The 21346-nt window shown below is 39.2% G+C and overlaps 1 protein-coding gene across 2 annotated transcripts in view; it reads left to right on the plus strand.

Annotated features, from left to right (window-relative positions):
* The first annotated feature begins 6 nt into the window (after positions 1-6).
* rad54l (RAD54 like) overlaps positions 7-21346 on the plus strand; it is a 47909-nt gene continuing 26569 nt past the window's right edge. Inside the window, exons 1-12 of one of the 2 annotated variants that reach the window (XM_043698970.1) lie at positions 7-67; positions 1225-1285; positions 6067-6202; positions 8092-8161; positions 9868-10156; positions 10814-10938; positions 15271-15421; positions 15684-15810; positions 16358-16432; positions 17317-17456; positions 18945-19055; positions 21038-21161. In XM_043698970.1, coding sequence (XP_043554905.1) covers positions 9880-10156; positions 10814-10938; positions 15271-15421; positions 15684-15810; positions 16358-16432; positions 17317-17456; positions 18945-19055; positions 21038-21161 — 1130 coding nt within the window. In that variant the 5' untranslated portion in view covers positions 7-67; positions 1225-1285; positions 6067-6202; positions 8092-8161; positions 9868-9879. Of the gene's footprint in view, positions 68-1224; positions 1286-6066; positions 6203-8091; positions 8162-9867; positions 10157-10813; positions 10939-15270; positions 15422-15683; positions 15811-16357; positions 16433-17316; positions 17457-18944; positions 19056-21037; positions 21162-21346 lie in introns of those variants that run through there. The other variant, XM_043698969.1, reaches the window with a different exon arrangement.

Here is a 21346-nt window from a genome sequence, read left to right on the forward strand (position 1 = left end):
GTCACCATTTCGGAAACCGCTAGCACAGCTGACTAATCGACCTGTGTGCCTTGACAGCAGCCAGCATGTGAGTGACCAGTGCTACAAGTCATTGATTATGGGGAAGCAACTTGACAGTTTGCAGTTGTCAACTTTGCTGCAATTGGAATAGAATCTATTTAACTGCACAACTATGACACTCTATCACTAACCCAAAAATATTCTCAGCTCCTAATGGCTCACTGCCCTTTCCAACAGGATAAGGCTGAACGCACACTTTCATGGTGAGAAATGAATTGGAAATTCTTCTCTTTTAACCAAGCTGGGTGAATCTTACAATCATTTATGTGTTACAAAATGTCTCTTCAATCCGAGTACAAGCTCCTGCTCGTATTTGATGTTGTATCCAACAAGATCAGCATTTCATCGAATTAGGACAGAGGACGAGCTGTTTCTATCTTTCTTATCTCTCGCATTCTCTTTTTTGCTGTCTCTATTCTCTTTCTCTTTTTTGCTGTCTCTATCTGTGACTCTCACTTTCCAAAACCTTGTAACTAGACAAAATTAGCTATCCCTTAGACTTCCAGCTCCATTCTATCTTGATATTATATACACTTTAAATTATAAACTTTTACAAGAGGTGATATATTGACATTTCCACCACACCCCTTGGAGACCAACAATCTATCCAATGTGAGCATAATTGCCATCATCGTTTACAGGATCTTGCACCTTCTTCTCACTGAGATAACGTGGGCTTCCTTTTAATAGCCATACCATCCAAACGTCTTGTCAGGTAGAATTCACAACAGGTGAAATGATCCCTTTCATTCTTCCATTTCACCTGAAATTAGAGAGTCCAAAAATATACCGGTCTCGCCAATTCATATTTGGGACACCAGAGAAGTCAATTAAGTAAAAATGAAAGTGCAAGTCAGACTGATTGCCTGGCTTTAATGTTCGAATTGTCAAAGGTGGGGAAGAGGGTATATTTTGGGCAATATTGTTCTAGTATTTGTTGTGTCAACTGATCATGGAGTGAGGTTTCCAATTGTTCGTACTGTTCTGAACTAAGTGGCAAAAAGATGGGTTGCCTAGAAAAATGTACGAGTAGCAGAAAATAAGGACAGGATTGAGTCTGGTTACAATGCATTTCAATTTCATTATATTTTGAATTTATTTATCATAAATGTATTAGTAAGATTGATACAACATTGACATTTCTTTTTTTTTATGCTCCTACAGGAGGCTTTCATTCGTAGCATCCTGGCCAAACCTTTCAGAGTGCCTATTCCAAACTACACAGGTATAAGCTGTTTCTTGTATAGAAAGTGTGCTTTGTGTCTATGAATAACTATTGATAGTTTCAGCTAAGTGTTAGTGTGACTAGATATGATAACTAGACTTTGTATTCTAGAGCTGATGTGCATAACTGCTTCAAAAGTAGGATCTCTTAGTTGGTCTATTAACTTTAATAAATTGTAACTGAATCACTTATGAACATAAGAAGTAGGAGCAGAAAGGCCTCAACCATTCAATAAGATCTTGGCTGATCTGCGATCTCTTTCCACATATGCTCCTCGATTTTGTGCTGTCTATTGAGAGGCCTATAGTAAATACCATCAAGGTGATCATCCTCTTATTTCTGAGTTCGACTCATATACCTTCACTCGACAATCCACCTTTAGCTGTTTCTAGATATCCAGCACTTCCTCCTCTGTAATATGGACATTTTGCAAGATGTCACCATCTATTTCCCTACAGTCTATATCTTCCATATCTTTTTCCACAGTAAATACAGATGCAAAATACTCATTTAGTATCTCTCCCATTTTATGCTGCTCCACACAAAGGCCGCCTTGCTGATCTTTAAGGGGCCCTATTTTCTCCCTAGTTACCCTGTTGTCCTTAATGTATTTGTAAAAACTCTTTTGATTCTCCTTAATTCTATTTGCCAAAGCTATCTCATGTCCCCTTTTTGTCCTCCTGATTTCCATCTTAAGCATACTCCTTTCTTTATACTCTTCTAAGGATTCACTTGATCCATCCTGTCTATACCTGACATATGCTTCCTTTTTCTTAACCAAACCCTCAATTTCTTTAGTCATCCAGCATTCCCTATACCTACCAGCCTTCCCTTTCACCCTAACAGGAATATACTTTCTCTGGATTCCCGTTATCTCATTTCTGAAGGCTTCCCGTTTTCCAGCCATTCCTTTATCTGCGAACATCTGCCCCCAATCAGCTTTCGAAAGACCTTGCTTAATACCGTCAAAATTGGCCTTTCACCAATTTCGAACTTTTAGATCTGGTCTATCCTTTTCCATCATTATTTTAAGTTTTGCACCTTCTCTAGTAGGTACATCCACATAGTTAATCAGAAAATTGTCTTGTACACACTTAACAAATTCCTCTCTATCTAAATCCTTAATACTATGGCAGTCCCAGTCTGTGTTTGGAAATTTAAAATCCCCTACCATAATCACCCTATTATTCATACAGATAGCTAAGATCTCCTTACAAGTTTGTTTCTCAAATTCCCTACGATTTTTAGGGTATCTATAATACAATCCCATTAAGGTTATCCCTTTCTTATTTCTCTGTTCCACCCAAATAATTTCCCTGGATGTATTTCTGGGAATATCCTCCCTCAGCACAGCTGTAATGCTATCCCTTATCAAAAATGCCATTCCCCCTCCTCTCTTGCCTCCCTTTCTATCCTTCCTGTAGCATTTGTAACCTGGAACAAATTTCTGATTTAGTATGTGGATGTACCTACTAGAAAAGGTGCAAACCTTGACCTACTCTTGGGAAATATCTGGTTTGCATGGATGGATTGGACCGAAGGGTCTGTTTCCATGCTGTACATTTCTATGACTATGACAATCCCTCAGATATATTCTCACTAAATACAGCAGTTATATTTTCGTTAATCAAAAACGACACTCCCCTCCTCACTTGCCTCCTTTTCTATTGTTTCTACAGCATTTTAAACCCCAGAACATTGTACTCTCCCTCCTTCAGCCACGTTTCTGAAATAGCTCTGATATTCCAGTCCCATGTTCCAATACATGCCCTGAATTCATCTGCCGTACCTATAAGACACCTTGCATTAAAATAAATACTGTTTAATTCTTCAGAGTTACCTTGTTCTCTGATTTGCCGATGGCTGCCTTTTCTATATCACTTGCTCTTCTTTAATTAAGAATCATCCTCATCTGTCTTCTGTTCTCACCACTCCTTAAGATCCCCTCACCCCCTACTCTCTACTAATTTAAAGGCTCCCAAATAGAACTAGCAAATCTCCCCACCAGGATATTGGTCTCCGTCCAGTTCAGGTGAAACCAGTTATTTTTGAACAAGTCTTTTCAGCCCCAGAAGAGATCCCAATGATTCAAAAATCTACCTACTGCACCATATCCTCAGTTATTGATTTTTAACTGGCCTGTCTTCTTATTCCTACTCTCATTAGCACGTGGCACCAGGAGTAAGCCAGGGATTACTACCATTGAGATTCTCCTTTTCAATCTCATACTTAATTTCCTAAATTCACTCTGCAAAGCCTCAACCCTTTCTCTGTATATGTCATTCTTGCCAAAATGTACAATAATTTCCATCTTATCACACATATCAACATGTTTGACAACATGTTGCAACTTCTTTGAGACATCCTTTACCCTGGCACCAGGGAGGCAACATACCTCCTGAATTCTCACTCACGTCCACAGAATCTCCTGTCTGTGCCCTAACAAGAGAGTCCCTGAAAGTAAGTACTCTTTTGAACCTTGAAAAACCCTGCTTAACATCAGATTCATTCTTGGTGCCCAAGATCTGGCTGCAAATTCTATTTTCTTCTGAGAGATTATCCTCTCAAACAGTATCCAAAGTGTTGTATCTTTTTGAGAGAGGAATAGCCACAGGAGACTCCTGAACTACTTTCCTGCCTCTCCTGATAGACGCCTAAATATCTGACTGACTCTGCAATGTAATCACCTTTCTATATCTACTAACCATCACAGCCTGCCTCCTGTATGCTCCTCAGTGACTCTAACTGCCTCTTCAGCGGGGTCTGATATGAGACACCGATCCTGCAGACATAGTCTCCTGGGACAGTCAGCTGTTCCCTAATCTCCCACATCCGACAGGAGGAGCAAACCAGACTAGGGGCTACCATCACTGCCCACTAAATACTTGCTCACAAAGACCCACACTTTTCTCAAATCCAATGAAAAAATAGATTTGTGACGTTTGAAGGAAAAATATTTGCCAGGACACTGCTATTAACCTTCCTGCTCTTGTTTGATATAATGTCAAAGGATGTTTTATGTCCATCTGAGAAAGCTGACAAATTCTCAGTTGAAACTTTCATCTGAAAGATGGCACTTCTATCGGTTGCAGCATTATCGCAGTATGGCCATGTAACGTCAGATTAGATTTACGTGCTCAAGTCTCTGAACCCTCGACCTTCTCACTCAGAGGCAAGAATTGAGCCACAGCATCTCTTAAGATCAATTCCTGAGTGTGAAATTTAGGAATGACTATAAATATGGGATGCAGTCTTGGATGTATAAAATGACAAAATTGAGGTCAGGGAAGGGATGCAGAAACAAAGTGAGTGTTTTTGTTTTACTTTTGTTTAAATTGAGGGTTCGTTAAATAGTTGTTTAATGGATAGGAGTGTTAAAATGGGTGGAGAAGAAAACAATAATGGAATTGTACTAGTTGGTCCATGATGCAACAGTTTATGTTCAATATGTTTGCTTACTAAAATGGCAATAAACAAGTTTATGGAGGTAAAGCGGTGGTCACTTAATTTGGGGCCTGTTTGGAAACCATGTATACAATGTCCGTCATTACACACGAGTAGTTTTAATTCAGGTTTTACCTGGGACTGTCAGTTAGAGATGCCTTATCAAGGGTAAAAACACAAGCGTATCATAACTTCTCCAAAACATGAATACATGCGTAATGTTTGAGTATTCAGTGCTATATACACATGTACAGCTGAACAAATATATCAGTTTGACTAATATTTTCATCTCTAAGTTAGAAGATGGTAAGGTTTAAGATTGTTATTTAGTCAACTAATTCAATACAATAGTAAGGAATTACAGATTGTCAGAGGAGCTATCTTCTGGTCAGATATTGAACTGTGGTTCCATCTTTTGACGTTAAAGATCCCATGGCTGTATACAGAGAGGAACAAGTTACTCATCTGGTATCCTGGCCAACATTTAATTCTCAACAAACAACTGAATATCCATTTTATTCCTAGTCATGGAATGTTGTCAGCACAGAAAGGACTAGTGTTTATATATGTAATGGTCACTGCATTCATCTTAAATTACTGAACCCAGTACTGGATGCTGGAAATTTGAAATAATATCTGATAATGCTGTAAATACTCAGAAGTTCAGAGAGCATCTATGGAGAGAAAAACAGTAATAAAGGCCAATCAACATTATAGTGTGGAAACGGGCCATTAGGCCCAGCAAGTCCATACTGACCCTCCGAAGATTATCCCACCCAGACTCATTCCCCTACCCTATTACTCTACGTTTCCCCTGACTACCTAACCAACACATCCCTGAACACAATGGGCAATTTAGCATGGCCAATTTGCCTAACCTGCACATCTTTGGACCGTTGGAGGAAACCGGAGCACCCAGAGGAAACCCGTGCAGACACTGGGAGAATGTGCAAACTCCACGCAGACAGTTGCCCAAGGCTGGAATCGAACCTGAGTCCCTAGTGCTGTGAGGTAGCAGTGCTAACCACTGAGTCGCCGTGCCATCCCCAAACGTGATGTCACTTGACATGATGTCACTAAAACATGTTATTTTTCTAAAAGTTAATTATTAAGGAGTTGTTTGGTATTTTTCTGACAATCATCCACATTTCATCACTTTCAGGATTGTTTTGTTATTAACCATAATTTCGAGGTACGTGAAGGTTGAATTTGCTCAAGGTACTGGTTGTCATTGTTCAAAGATGTTAAAGTGTATGAAAGCTTTACTTTTTTCTGTGTCAGTGTTATGTAAAATTTGTATTTTTAACTAATTTTTTGCATGCATTGTCATATTTAAGGTTCCCTTGGGCTGAAGGCATTGGGAATTAAGCGTGCAGGAGCCAGGCGATCTCTTCATGATCCATATGAAGAAGATGCTTTGGTACTTTATGAACCTCCGCCTCTGAGTGCACATGACCAACTAAAAGCTGACAAGTGAGTAACTTCATTCCTCTTTTGACAGAGAATTTAGGAGTGTGGCCATATCCTGGTAATATCATTAACATCAACCTGATTGAGAATGCTTTGTGCAAGCAATCAACAATAGTGAGTAAAATTTGTGACAATTGATTCCTTTTCCTCATTTTGGCACATGGAACCTGTTAAATAGCTTATCTTCAAAATGTCTGATCTGTAGATCCATTCTCCAACTTGACATAAAAGCAAGGAGGGTGCAACATCTGTACACGTAGCAGACTCCAAAAAGCAGCTGGTCACCAAAGTTTTAGATGTCAGGATTATAATTGTGCCTTAAACTGTACAATTTAGTTTGGGCAGACTGTTTCAACTCTTTCCAAAGAAGCATATTGTATTCTCCATTTTGCTAATAAATATTTTGGAATGTGTGACAGAAACATTTTTTTAAAATTGGTTTTGGCTAAGGAACATTTTTAAAAATTCTGTCATGAGTCAAGAGTTTTTTTTTAACTGCTACAATTAGTTTCTTATCCTAATTTTCTCAACACTATTCAGTACAAATATTACAAATTTCACTGCTTGTTTCCTTGAGAGAGGAGCCACTCTAATTCCAACTCTGCCTGTATGGTTGTTTAAGTCTGTCTAAGCCATGGGGTAAATAGCTATTTTCAAATATGGCAGACTATTCCAATCTGGAAATCCTGACAAAGTTCTTTAAATAACCCTGAAGACCAATGTTCAAACCTAATATTAAATTTTACAATTCTATAAAAAGTACCACAGCTTCCACAGTGTTAAGAAAGTCACAGAAGCAGTCCTTAAAAAGCTATCTAAAAAGAAATTAAGTAGCTTAACATTTGCATTTTAATCTTTTGTTGCTTTGGTCTCAAAGAGAAAAATAGAAGAATTACTCCTGTAAATATGTGTTGTCATTATTACAGTCTTATTCATCTTTTGTTAAATAAATTTACTTAATACTTGAAATAAAGCCGGATGTTATGATTTTTTTACAGTTTCTGGAAAGTGAAAGTTTGATCCTATGGAAGTGCATTTTAGTGGCTAAAATAACTTAATGCAGACTTTCAGATATATTAAGACCAATGTTTTTAATTTTGAAGAAACTGTTTTCAAAAGGGAGTCCTAATGTAAATATGAAAGCTGAAACTGTTGAAGTCATAATATAAAAAACCTAAAAATGTGTTGGAATTCACTACTGGATTCATGGATTTAAAATTGTCACCATGTCAGCTGTATAAATGATGGTCTTTCTTCATAAAGGACTTTAACAGTAAGAATGAAAGTAGAGAAATCTCAGATAAGGACGTTGGCCTTGTACCCAAAATCTGACTTAACATGATTGTACTGATTTTTTAAATTAAGTAAGAATGGAAAGAAAGGATTCTAAACATATTAAATGAAACCTGATCATACAGATCTGGAGACATAGCTTTGAAAATCTTTAATACAACAAATATATTTGAAGTATTGAGACAGTAAAAGAATTAAAATTGCCTTGCAGAGCCCTTCTTACTGCTAATTTTAAACATGCAAATATCATTAAGAAAAATATATAAATAGTTACAAGAAATACAATAATGACGAGTGTCTGATAAGTAAGGAAGGTTGCCATAGTCCCAGAGTGCAGCTGTCATTAGACAGAGGCAACTGGTGGTGGTTTTACCTGAGGTTCTCCACATCTCAGGCGAAGGGAGGTGTTGAAAAGGTGAGACCTTCACGGTAACCTCAGTTGGTGCGGGAATTGAATTTGTGCTGTTGGCATCACTCTGCAACTTAAACCAGCTGTCCAGCCAGCTGAGCTTTTCTTCCAATATATTGAGGAACAATATCAAAATTGTGCAACATAATTACTGAAATTCTGTTATTGTGTTTTCTCCTGCTTTTGTCAGAGAGAAGCTACCAGTACATGTGGTGGTCGATCCTATCTTATCCTCTGTTTTAAGACCACATCAGAGAGAGGTGAGGCATATTTTGATGTTAATGGCATTTGTGGATAACAAAATGTATTCTTTGAACTACCATGCACATTAACATAAAATATTTCATTGCATAAATAAATGGACAAAACCTTAAATCATGGGATACTGGCATTAATTAAGTCCATCTTAGAATTAGAATAGGCCACATGACTGTGTGATCCTGGAATCAAATATCAGGAATGGTCCTGGAATAAAACAGTGAGAATGGGGGCTTCGATTAAGCAGCAAGAGCAGGAAATTGTACTAGAGTGAAAGTTGAGATGCTCGACAGTGACCACTTAATTTCCTGGAGGACACTTCAGGCTGGCCTGGCCAGCCTTTATTGCCATCCCTAACTATCCAGTGTAATGATAGATGTTCCCTGTTGGTTCTTTGACTAGTGGGTAAGATCTCCATTGGCCACATAAAATCAGGTCATTAATGTTACTTTGTGTTGAGAATCCAAGTTAAATGTTATGGTGTCGCAGATCTTTTGAAATGTCCTCCACTGCCATGAATCTGGCCATGTGCTTATAGCTTCACTGTACTGTCAGTTGTTGATATTCACTCTGTCAACAGGAAGTGCTCCCCTGCAAAGTGAAAATAAATTAACATGACTGGTCCAAACAGATTAGATTAGATTAGTTACAGTGTGGAAACAGGCCCTTCAGCCCAACAAGTCCACACCGACCCACCGAAGCACAACCCCTTCATCTAACATTACGGGCAATTTAGCTTGGCCAATTCACCTAACCTGCACATTTTTGGACTGTGGGAGGAAACCGGAGCACCCGGAGGAAACCCACGCAGACACGGGGAGAATGTGCAAACTCCACACAGTCAGTCAGTCGTCTGAGGCGGGAACTGAACCCAGGTCTCTGGCACTGTGAGACAGCAGTGCTAACCACTGTGCCACGGTATTTTTTTTTTCACTTGTTCGTGGGATGTTGGTGTTGCTGACCAGGCCACCATTTATTGCCATCCCTCGCTAACTGAAGTCAAACACTGTGCTGAGGGTGTAAAGCCGTTTGTAGGCCAGACCAGATACGAATGGCAGATTTCCTTCCCTAAAGGTCATTAGTGAACCAGATTGGTATTTACAACAATGCTGAGTCGTTACCAAGTTGTTGTTAGGCTAGCCTTTTGTTCCAGAATTTGTATTAAATTCAGATTTCACCATCTGCTGTGCTAGGATTTGAACCCATGCCTCCAGAACATTTGTCTGAAATTCTGGGTAGTTAGTCACATGACAACTACACCACATCCCTTAACATCTTACTATAACCTGATAGTAATCCATCCTATCAGCTACAGAGATTTGTTGGCATTGAGAGATGAAATGGGAAGGGGTTTGCGGGGGAGAGTCAATTAAAAGCAAAAACAAATCCTAAAAACAGCTGAATAAATCTGAATATTCTACTCCCCTCAGGCTCTGTAACAAAAATGATCGGGGTGACCTGCTCCTGAATCTCTGGTGATGCAATTAACGACCTGACTACAAGTGGGTTTATGGGCATAGAATGAAGTTGGCACTTTACACCGTTACAAAGACCAGGCCTTAACTCCATCCTCCATCAGTCAGCAGATTAAGATTTGGATTTGATTGAAACCATGAATGTAGATGTGTATCTTTTCACTTAGGATCCCAAAAATAATTTACTGCTTGTGGCTAGTGTAAAGTATTGTTAAATGATGTCTATCTTTCAGGGTGTGAAGTTCATGTGGGATTGTGTGACAGGTCGTCGTATTTCAAATGGCTTTGGCTGCATTATGGCAGATGAGATGGGACTGGGGAAGACATTACAGTGCATTTCCTTGATGTGGACGCTCTTGCGACAAAGCCCAGATGCCAAGCCGGAAATTGAGAAAGTCATTGTTGTGACTCCATCCAGTTTGGTGAAAAACTGGTATAATGAGGTTGAGAAATGGCTGGGAGGAAGGTTACACGCATTGCCTATTGACGGAGGAACTAAGACAGAGATTGACCAGAAACTCGGTGGGTAAATTTATATTTTTTTCTTTGTCAGTCAGTTGTTTGTCAAATTAGCTCAGCTTTATTTCTGGGTCAGGTTGTAACTTTGAACGGCGTATTGAATTAACTGGGGTTGGAGGACAGTCCTGAGGGTGTACTGTCTTTTAGGTGAAATGTTGAATCAAGATCCCCTCTATCCGTCAAGGTGGATTTGTTTTGAAAGCTTCAACGAGATGATGGTATTCCAGAAAGCAGCAAATATTTCCTGGTGGCTGGCTGGCATTTATTGGTTAATGAACAACTTTATTCACAGTAGGGATTTCCAGGCAAAAGGAGATTGCAAAGGTAATGAGGAATGAGGCCATGTTTACACACCAGAGTGAGGATTTTAAATTTGAGCTGCTGGCAAACTGGAGGCTGATGTTGGTGAGCAAGGTTGATGAGTAAGTGGAACTTGGTGTAAGATAGGATACAAACAGCAGGGCTTTAGATTAAGTATACAGTTTTCCTCAACTAGGAGAAGTTTTTGGATGTAGCATCATACTGCAGGGAATTACTGATAAACCTCAAAGCTTCTGAATACTCAAAGTTGACAGATCTCCATTGTCATTTCCTGCTCTAGATAGCAATTTATATCCTGACTGACTTAACTTCATTGCCATTTTTTCTTTCTTTGCACAGCCACATTCATGAACCAGCACGGGTTACGAATTCCAACTCCAATCCTCATAATTTCTTATGAGACGTTCCGGCTACATGCTGATGTGCTCTGCAAGGGTTCTGTCGGCTTGGTCATTTGTGATGAGGTAGAATACCATGTTAAATAATTTAACTTTCCAGTTATTCTACTAAAGAAGTGCTGTTGTTTTTTGTGGAATCTGTCCATTTTGGGTCTGTTTGATGCTTGATCAGCAACATTAGCTTCTTAACTTCCTATGGTAACTGTGTCTCAATGTATGTATGTGACAGAATATACATAATTCACAGACTTACAAAACAAAAGGCAAGGTTGTTTGACACACTTGAATATGTCTCAGAGAGATGGATGATGACTAATGAAGGATTTGGATGAAGGGGGCAAAGGTATGGTTGGTAAATTTGGTGATGGCATCAAGATTGGGAGGAAAGTAAATTGTGAAGAGGACCTAAGGAGTCCACTAAAGGATGTAGATGGATTAAGTGAGTTCGCAAAGATTAGGCAAATGGAATATTTTATGGGAAAATGTGAAACTGTCCATTAAGCAGGAAGATTTTTCTTTAAAAAAGCATTATTATCTAAATAAGAGATTGCAGAACTCTGATTGCAGGGAAAATTGTATGCGAAATTGTGGAAATTATGCTTCAGGTATACAGGCCAGGGAGATCACATTTGGACTACTGTATATGGTATTAATCTGTTTAATTAAGGAAAGTTATAGATTCATTGGAAGCAGTTCAGGAAAGACTTACTTTACTCATATCTGGAACAGGTAATTTGTCTTCTGAAGACAGGTTGGATAGGCCAGTCTTGCATCTGCTAAGTTTAGAGTTGTAAGAGGCAGTGCTAATATTTAGGGTGGCTCAGTGGTTAGCACTGCTGCCTCACAGCGCCAGGGACCTGGGTTCGATTCCATCCTGGGATGATTGTCTGTGTGGAGTTTGCACATTCTTCTCATGTCTGTGTGGGTTTCCTCCCACAGTCCAAAGATGTGCAAGTGAAATGGATTGGCCATGCTATATTGCCCATACTCTCCCGGGATGGGTGGGTTGGTTGGGTTAGCCATGGGAAATGCAGGGTTACAGCAATATGATAGGGGTTTGGGTCTGTGTGGGCTGCTCTTCAGGGGGTTGAATGGCCTGCTTCCATACTGTTGGGATTCTATGATTAATAATTGTAAAAGGCAAGTCCAAGATGGCGGTGGGGGCAGGGTACGAAGTGGTCAGGCTCCAGGGCCAGTCTGCTCCAGCTTGCCTGGCCAGCAACATCCTCTTTTTAAAAAGAATTTCACTTACCTTTTGTATCAAATTCAGTTATTTCCTTTGCTGTGGTGAAGGAGGGGTGTTGTGAGGAGCTGCTGTGGCAGTGGTTCGGGCCCTGTTTCCTTGTGGCCCTGGCAGCCACAGCTTGAACAATGACTTCAGCCTCCCCTTTGAAGGCAGCGTGGTGATTGCATTTCCTCAGGTATTCGGACAATCGCTTGGACAGCCCGGTCCTTCCTCCTTGTGACTTCATCCCATAACCACTTCAGAAACTCAGGAGCCAGGAAGGGAACAAAAAAAAAGAACTTTGTCTTGACTTTCTCCCAGTTGCTTATTTTTATAATTTCTGTAATTGGTGCCAGATTTGGTAACTTATACACTTTTCACTGTATTTTCACAAATACAAGTGACAGTAAATAACTATATACACTAATAACACATGTGGTCTGTAGACAAAACTGGGAGAAATGAACCACAGGACCAATCAAAAAAGAACAAATATTCCTCCCCCACCAAGAACGTGGGACAGACATTTTGAAAGATGCGATTCCTGTAATCACAGGCTGCCACTGGTGGTGAACTGTCTGGTGAAACTTTCAGTGGGGGGCAAATCTGCCAAGGTGGGAAGTAAGTCTGTCAGACGAGCTGAGGGCAGGGAAGAGTGAGTCTGCTAGTGATGGCGTAGTAAGCCTAGTGAGTGAGGCCATGTTGAGTGTAGACAATTTGCTGGGTGGGGTCAGTACAAACAAGAGTCTGCTGGGTGAGGGAAAAGGGATGGGGTGTGAGGGAAAAGGGATGGGGTAGAAGTGAATGGCTGTAAAGGGGAGGGAGGAGAACTGAGCGGTTCCAAAGGAAGAGGGAAGGGCGATGCCAAGGGGAGCCTGACTGCCAAGGGGAGCCTGACTACCAGGGAGCTAGGAAAACTTGATGCACTTTATTGTGCTTTTTATAAAGTCATTAAAAATAACTGTCACTAACTTATGACTGTTGCCTTGTGCCATTTTAAATACCGTGTCCAGGAAATTTTTAGCTTTCCTTGTCTTTTGTGTCTTTAAGTTTAATGGAAGCTTGAAGATATTGATGAATTTGGCTTCTGTGAATCCAAATAGGCCATTTGTCAACATAAATTCAGAAGATAGTCAAGGGACGTTGGTCGGGGGGAAATACTTTGGTTTCTGTTAAGAGGTGACTAAGGTTGAAATGAAAGGATATTTCCTCCTCTGGAAGAATATAAAAGTAAGGGTCAGTGTTTGTGTGCTCTACAAAATAAGAATTGTTCATTTAAGACAAGAGAATTGTTTTTTTTTTCAGGAAGGTCATGAATTCTTGGAACATTTCCTCAAACTCATGAAGGCTAGCACTGCTGCCTCACAGTGCCAGGGACCCAGGTTCGATTCCAGCCTCAAGCAACTGTGTGTGTGTTTTTTTTCTTCCAGGTGCTCCAGTTTCCTGGCCATGCTAAATTGCCCATAGTGTTCAGGACTGCGTAGGTTAGGTGCATTAGTCAGGTGTAAATGTAGAGTTATAGAGTAGGGGAATGGGTCTGGGTGGGATAATCTTCGGAGGGTGAACTGGTTGGGCCTAATGACCGGTTTCCATACTGTAGGGATTCTATGAGAAGGTAGTGGAAGCAGAGGTAGATAGATATTTGATCTTATTGAATGGTGGAGTGGGCTCCAAACACCGAGTGGTCTACGCCTGCTTCTAATTCCTATGTTTGTAATTTATCACAAATTAACAATCCTGACATGTTGTTGCATCAGGGTTTAAATGATCAAGCTATGTCAGGGTTTTTGTTCCCATTACTGTGTGTACTTTCCCATATTGATGAATTTTTGAATGCCTAACATTTCCTGGTCTTCAGCTTGTTCCCATATCGTCTACTCCAACTTGGGTAAATTTCAAGTAATTTTCTGGGTTAAAATGTACTATACCTTCAACAGTTCTGTATGCCTCTAGAACTTCACTTTGAGGTATATTTTCTATATTGTTTGCAAAGAAACAGATTTTCTATATTGATTGCAAATAAATGTAGATTTTCTGTGTTGCAGAAGGTGGCCGGTTGACCTACTGAGTCTCTAACAACTGAAAATTGCTTACTTAGCCTAATCCCAATTTATAGCTCTTAGCACGTAGCCCAGATACACGATGTTTTAATTCAATATTTTTTTAAAACGTATGGAAAATTTATGCCTCTATCATTCTTTCTGACAGTAGGTTTCAGACTCCCACTGCTCAGCTGAAAACATTCTTCTTAACTTCCTTCTATCAATTACTTTAAATCTCTGTAATTTCCTCAGTGGGCTCTGTGTTAATAGCTGGCTCTTCCTTTCAACTATTCCTGGGCCCCTTAACATTCTGTAACATTAATTAAATCTTTTTGTTCTAGGGATATTGTTTAAACAGCACTTATTCATAACTTATTTAAGTTCTACATCCAGCTGAGAAATTCAGAAACATCACATACAACTGATTGAGTCATAATATGTGCCTCAGTATTGGTTTCTATTTAGATTAGATTACTTACGGTGTGGAAACAGGCCCTTCCTGCCAACAAATCCACACCAACCCGCAACCCACCCAGACCCATTCCCCTACATTTACGTCTGCCCCAACACAACGGCCAATTCACCTGACCCCCACATCTTTGGACTGCGGAAGGAAACCAGAGCACCCGGAGGAAACCCACGCAGACACTGAGAGAATGCGTAAACTCCACACAGTCAGTCCCCTGAGGTGGGAATTGAACCTTGGTCTCTGGCGCTGTGAGGCAGCAGTGCTAACCACTGTGCTGCCCACATTTAGTGTGCAGCAAAGCTAATGTTTCATTAAGATTTGGTATGCTGTGGGTTGTGTGCATGTGGTTTGATAGATTTTGTAAGCTGTGTGCTCATAGAAGAAATGCAGATATTTGAGAATAGATTGCAAGATGATAAGGATATCCAAGAAGTATATTGTTATATTTTGCTATATGTATGAATCATTGACCCGTGAGAAATAAGTTTGGCAACTGTTTGGGTGTACTGTAAGCTCTGTGCCTTTCTAAAATTAAACATTTCATTTGATAAGTATTAAATTATTCTATACTTTTGCAAATTCTAAAAAGTAAAAACATGTTAAAGCCTAATAGAAATGTATAAGTGAAAACTTAGCCCAGGTTTCTTTTATTCACATCACAGGGCCACAGGTTGAAGAATTCAGACAACCTGACCTACCAGGCTCTGAACGATCTAAAAGCTAAACGACGTATATTGATCTCAGGAACTCCAATTCAGAATGACCTCCTGGAGTACTTCAGTCTTGTACATTTTATTAATGCAGGAATACTCGGTATGTATTTGTTTCCATTGTATGATTTGCACAGACCCGATTCAATTGAAATTAGACCTTTAGACTTCTGTTGGTATTTTGCATAGCTGCAAAGTTCGGTCTGTGATTGGTTTGCTGGCTCACTGTGTAACTGAATGGTAGATTTCTGTGTGACTCCACATCAGAGACATTAAAGATTGCAAAATTAATCTAGTACCTGCAAATTCACCAATTTGCAAGTTCATTCCAAAGCTAGTTAATAATTGTCTGAACCTTTCTTAAGGAACTGCACAGGAATTTAAAAAGCGATTTGAATTGCCTATCTTGAAAGGCCGGGATGCTGATGCAAGTGACAGTGAAAGACAGCATGGAGAGGAGAAACTAAAGGAGCTGATCAGCATTGTAAATAGGTAAGGGAACAGATATGTAAGCAAATAATGATTTGACAAGTGAATTACTGATGTTATGTCAGGGTAACTTGTAAATTTTTGTTTGTATTTGTTCTTGTGATGTGAGTGATACTGGCAAAGTCATATTCATATCTTATCCTGTGTAGTTTGAGAAGAAGATAGTGGGTAAGTTGCAGTTCATCCATTGTTCATTCTACAATGGCATTAGAGAGTTCCTTCATTTTATTTCTGACAATGAAGTGATGACATCAAATATCTTGCAAAGGAATTTGGAATTAATCGTGTTCTCACGATTTCTTTTTGTTTTTGTTCGTGATAGTGATAGATATTACAGAGGAAATAGGTTCTCAAGTCTATGGATATGAAATATGTTCAAATTTGTCTTTTTCATGCTTTTAAAAATTCCTTCCTCATTTTCTTGCTAATACGTATGTGTGGTCTCAGTTAATAGGTTAAATCTGGGTTAACAAACTGTGTCTTAATTTAGATATGCACTGTTTATCTGTTTGATTGTTTATCTGACTTATTGCACAAATACACATTTTAGGTGTTTAATTCGAAGAACATCGGATATTCTTTCCAAATACCTGCCAGTGAAGATTGAGCAGATTGTCTGTTGCAGGTGATTTCTCAAATTTAATTTTTCTTTTATTTAGTTATAATATGCTTAATCAAAATCCCTTTGTGCAAACACAGTTGACCTACTTGTATCAGTTTAAGTTCTTCACATTGACTCAGCATGTCTGAACCAGGCCAAAGAATATTCCTTAGCTTTGACAAACAAGTAAACAGCAAAGTGAGAAAAGGGTGTTTTGCAGTGACACACAGTAGTATTAGACTCCTTCTGCATGCAGTTTAAGTCAGTGAATCCAAGAAAGGTGGACTGTTTCGGAGATGCACAACAAAGATTCACAAGGACAATTCTGCAGCTGAGAAAGTTAAATTGTGAAGCTAGTTTGCATAAGCATGATTTGTAATCCTTTGTGTTTAGAAGGTGAAAATGGTCCAATCAAGATTTCTAAAATAATCCGGAGATTTAATAGAGTAGGCACAGAGAACTTTATTTCCCTAATTTTTGGGATGGGTGTTCAAAAGTAAACAGGAATAATCTTATGGTGAGCATCGTCATAGGAATTAGTGCACTATAACAGGTACAGCTGTTCCAATCCAGTTTTTTTTTTGAACCTGCTGAATAACTTCTCTTTTGTGAATATCAAGGGAATGCTTCTATGAAAGAGAGGTTAAAGTTAATTTGAGGAAGCTCAACTCTGCTTGTATAACTCAATGTGCTCATTAAGAAGCCTTTTGCTGTAAGAACTGTAATTTGACAATTAAAATATATTTATTTCCCCCTTAAGAAGATAGCTGCTTCAGTCATTGGAGTCTGTTTTCTTCGGGACATCCTTGCCTCCAAGGGGAAAGTGTAAAAATAATTGAGTGAATCTGCATGTCTCCTGCCACATGTCCTTCAATAACTTTAATTAAACATTTTCTTGTATCCTTCAGACTCACGCCTCTGCAGTCTGAGTTGTACAAGCTGTTCCTAAAACAAGCCAAACCAGCAATAGAAATGGAACAAGCTCACAGTGGGAAGATGAGCGTCTCCTCTCTATCTTCAATTACTTCACTAAAGAAGCTTTGTAACCGTGAGCAGAAAAATTATTGGATTTTGATTTAATATATTTCTGTTTGAATGTCTGAAAATGTTAGATTTCTGCAGCATAATTATTATGTTTCAGTTAATTGACACTCTACTAATGTATGTCTTTAGATCAATTTGCTTTTAATGAAAAGCAAAGTTTAAAAAAGATGGTTCAAACCAACCAGGTTAGCAAGGCAGTCAGTGAAAAAGACACAATTTGGACTTTGAGTTCCTTCACGAGAATGAAATATATGAAGTAATTATACAAAGATTTTGGTTTCAACATGAGGTGCAGGCAAAGAGAGTAGGAAAAGGTAACAGCTTAGCATGAATGAGGATTCAAGAGAGCACTGAACATTGTAGTAGAACACAGTCATTGTAGCATCAGAAAAATAAAGAACATCCATCACTGAGTTGAGTTGAGTTCCGGAGTCCTGAGGTCATGTTGCAGTTGTATAAGACTCTGGTGTGGCCGCATCTGGAGTATTGTGTGCAGTTTTGGTCGCCATACTATAGGAAGGATGTGGAGGCACTGGAACGGGTGCAGAGGAGGTTTACCAGGATGTTGCCTGGTATGGTAGAAAGATCGTATGAGGAAAGGCTGAGGCACTTGGGGTTGTTTTCATTGGAGAAAAGAAGGTTTAGGGGTGACTTGATAGAGGTGTACAAGATGATTAGGGGTTTAGATAGGGTCGACAGTGAGAATCTTTTTCCACGTATGGAGTCAGCTATTACAAGGGGGCATAGCTTTAAATTAAGGGGGGTAGGTATAAGACAGATGTTAAGGGTAGGTTCTTTACTCAGCGAGTCGTGAGTTCATGGAATGCCCTGCCAGTAGCAGTGGTGGACTCTCCCTCATTATGGGCATTTAAGCGGGCATTGGATAGGCATATGGAGGATAGTGGGCTAGTGTAGGCTAGGTGGGCTTGGATCGGCGCAACATCGAGGGCCGAAGGGCCTGTACTGCGCTGTATTCTTCTATGTTCTATGAATTTGCTACTTTTGTGTGCACCAAGGTCCCGCTTGACTGTTTGCAGATGCAACTCTTCTAAAGTTGCTGTGTTAGACTGGTGACAATAAGCTTGCTGGACATTTCAATAATCACTTATGCTACAATGTCCTGGAAGTAGTTTACCTCTGATAGTGAATGTCAAAAAGTAGAAATGAAAATTTGATAAGTAAAATTGTACAGAAATAAAGATGCAATGTGGTCACACCTTAAAGGATGAAGATAACTAATGAGTAATTATTTTCAAGTGAGGAAGAGCCGAAGGGCCTGTACTGCGCTGTATTCTTCTATGTTCTATGAATTTGCTACTTTTGTGTGCACCAAGGTCCCGCTTGACTGTTTGCAGATGCAAAATTGTACAGAAATAAAGATGCAATGTGGTCACACCTTAAAGGATGAAGATAACTAATGAGTAATTATTTTCAAGTGAGGAAGACTGCCATTTCTGTTTTTTGCTAATACTCTATTGTCATTTTGGCCTAGACCCAACATTGATCTATGAAAAATGTGTGGAAGGTGAGGAAGGATTTCAGGGAGCACTCAATCTCTTTCCATCAGGATATAGCACAAAATCTGTGGAACCTCAGTTGTCTGGTAAATCTTTAAGTCTAAATCTGTCTAAGTATTTTTTCAAGGAGAAAGTGAGGACTGCAGATGCTGGAGATCAGAGCTGAAAATGTGTTGCTGGAAAAGCACAGCAGGTCCGGCAGCATCCAAGGAGCAGGAGAATCGACGTTTCGGGCTCATGCCTGAAACGTCGATTCTCCTGCTCCTTGGATGCTGCCTGACCTGCTGTGCTTTTCCAGCAACACATTTTCAGCTAAGTATTTTTTCACCCTATGATCTGTATGTCCTTGTTTAATATGATGTGTTTGAACTGCTCGTAAACTAAGCTTTTCACTGTATTTAAGTGCACGTGACAATAAATAAATCAAATCAGATTTTAAGCTTGGAGAAAATCTTTTCTTAACTCAGAAACTGAATGAGATGTCAGATTTCTTTTGTAGCATCTAATTTAAATAAGTTTCAAGAATTTGCTTTGTGTAAAGATTGCCATTCCTAATAATTGTCCAGTTACTATGCTGTAAAGCTTGCATGTTGAGGATCAAATAAGGATATGAATTGGCTTGATAGTTGGGCCCCAATGATTGAATGGATTGATAACAGTTTTGTTTAGAAGAAAGGTGACTTGGGCAAGATGCTTTCAGCTGTTCTGAGTGCATGGAGTCTCTCTGAATATTCTGCATATTTCTTCCATTGTCCTCCTTGGAATGTCCTGAATTCACCAGTTTTGTAAAGGAACATGTTTGGAAGCAAACTAATAGGAACTTGGCCAAGAACTTACGAGTGACTCTCTGATACAAGCCTGGCATTAAATATTGTTTCTTCATTTGACAAAAATGTTTGATGATGAATGTTTGTTGTGGATTCTTCAGTGCAATTATGTATCCCAAAGTACTGCAGATTAATGATGTAATCACCCGTTTGAAAATAAATTACTTAAAAATACTTTATTTCCTGGTGAGAACAGGTCAGTGCAGAATAATTAGAATATTTTTCCCTCTGATTAGTTTTCTAGGACTAGTGTTATTGGGATGATCATCATCATCTGTCTTAATAAAGGCTCAAGAATTAATGTATTTAATCTTCTGTTATTTTCATGCTCTTCACCTGTGTTCTTTAATTTTTTTTAAAAATCAAATATTTAGTGAATTCCCTTTTTCAGTGCTTGACTACTTCAGTGGCCAGAAAGGCCATGGGACTTGAAACATTAACTCCTATTTACACTTGACAGATGCTACCTGACCTGCTGAATTTCTCTCACAATGTCTGTTTTTGTTTCAGTAACCAGACAGGGAATTCATACTGTAGAAACCCCTTTGACAAAAGCTGTCTTAATTCTGATTTTCACACTTTTAATAGTGATCCTGAATATATCTTCCTTCTGTTACTGATTCAGTACTTAGTAGAAGCGATCTATGTTTATTCTCCTAAACTTTTCACATACGGTGAGCATTAGCAACTTTTCCACCCCAACTAATATTGGGGTTAGGTCCAGCTGTAGCAAGAATCCCCAATAAATATTCATTTGCAAACATTTTTGTCGAAAGTAAAAATGGTGCCCCTTTAGAATGGCTGACTTTGCTATGGTAAAACTTTATTTTTTGCACCATTTCAGCCATTGAACGCTGTTGTTTACCCACTTGCACTGTACTGAATGCTGTACCAGCCTGCAGTACACTCAGGAAAAGTGATGCACAAGTAGTGGATTCCGGGCAGAATTTTTAACGATATTCTATTTCTGAATAAACAAAACATGACCTGCACCTTTCCCATGGGAATTTCCTATAACTATTTTCAGAAAGAAAAACCCTGAATTAACTAGATTCCACCAGTTTTTCTGCCCACACTCTCCCTGGGTTACTCCCCTATGTGTAAATCTGACCTTGAGGAAAATCTGGGGCCAGATAAGCATGTATAGTATATGGGTTACTTTATTTTAGTAATTAATCCATAGAATGGAAAGTATGCTTCTAATAAAATAATGTCAATTTTTCTGTGTTTTCTCGTTTCAGGCAAGATGCTCACCCTTGATTATATTTTGGCCATGACTCGAAGTACTAGCTCTGATAAGGTGGTGCTAGTATCAAACTACACCCAGACTCTTGATTTGTTTGAGAAGCTCTGCAGAGACAGGAGGTAGGTTGTACAACATTGCAAATATTCTACGTAGCTGATGTATTGAAGCACTTTCCATCTCTTGTGTATTGTGGATAAGAGAGGAACTTTCAAGTTTTAACCATAAGTAACCAAATCCTAGAACATTAGTCTGAGTATTCTGGAAAAAAAAGCTCCTGGAATTTAGTCAGTTGACTTAGCTGAAA

This window comes from Chiloscyllium plagiosum, chromosome 11 (genome assembly GCF_004010195.1).
Source record: "Chiloscyllium plagiosum isolate BGI_BamShark_2017 chromosome 11, ASM401019v2, whole genome shotgun sequence".
Taxonomy (NCBI): domain Eukaryota; kingdom Metazoa; phylum Chordata; class Chondrichthyes; order Orectolobiformes; family Hemiscylliidae; genus Chiloscyllium; species Chiloscyllium plagiosum.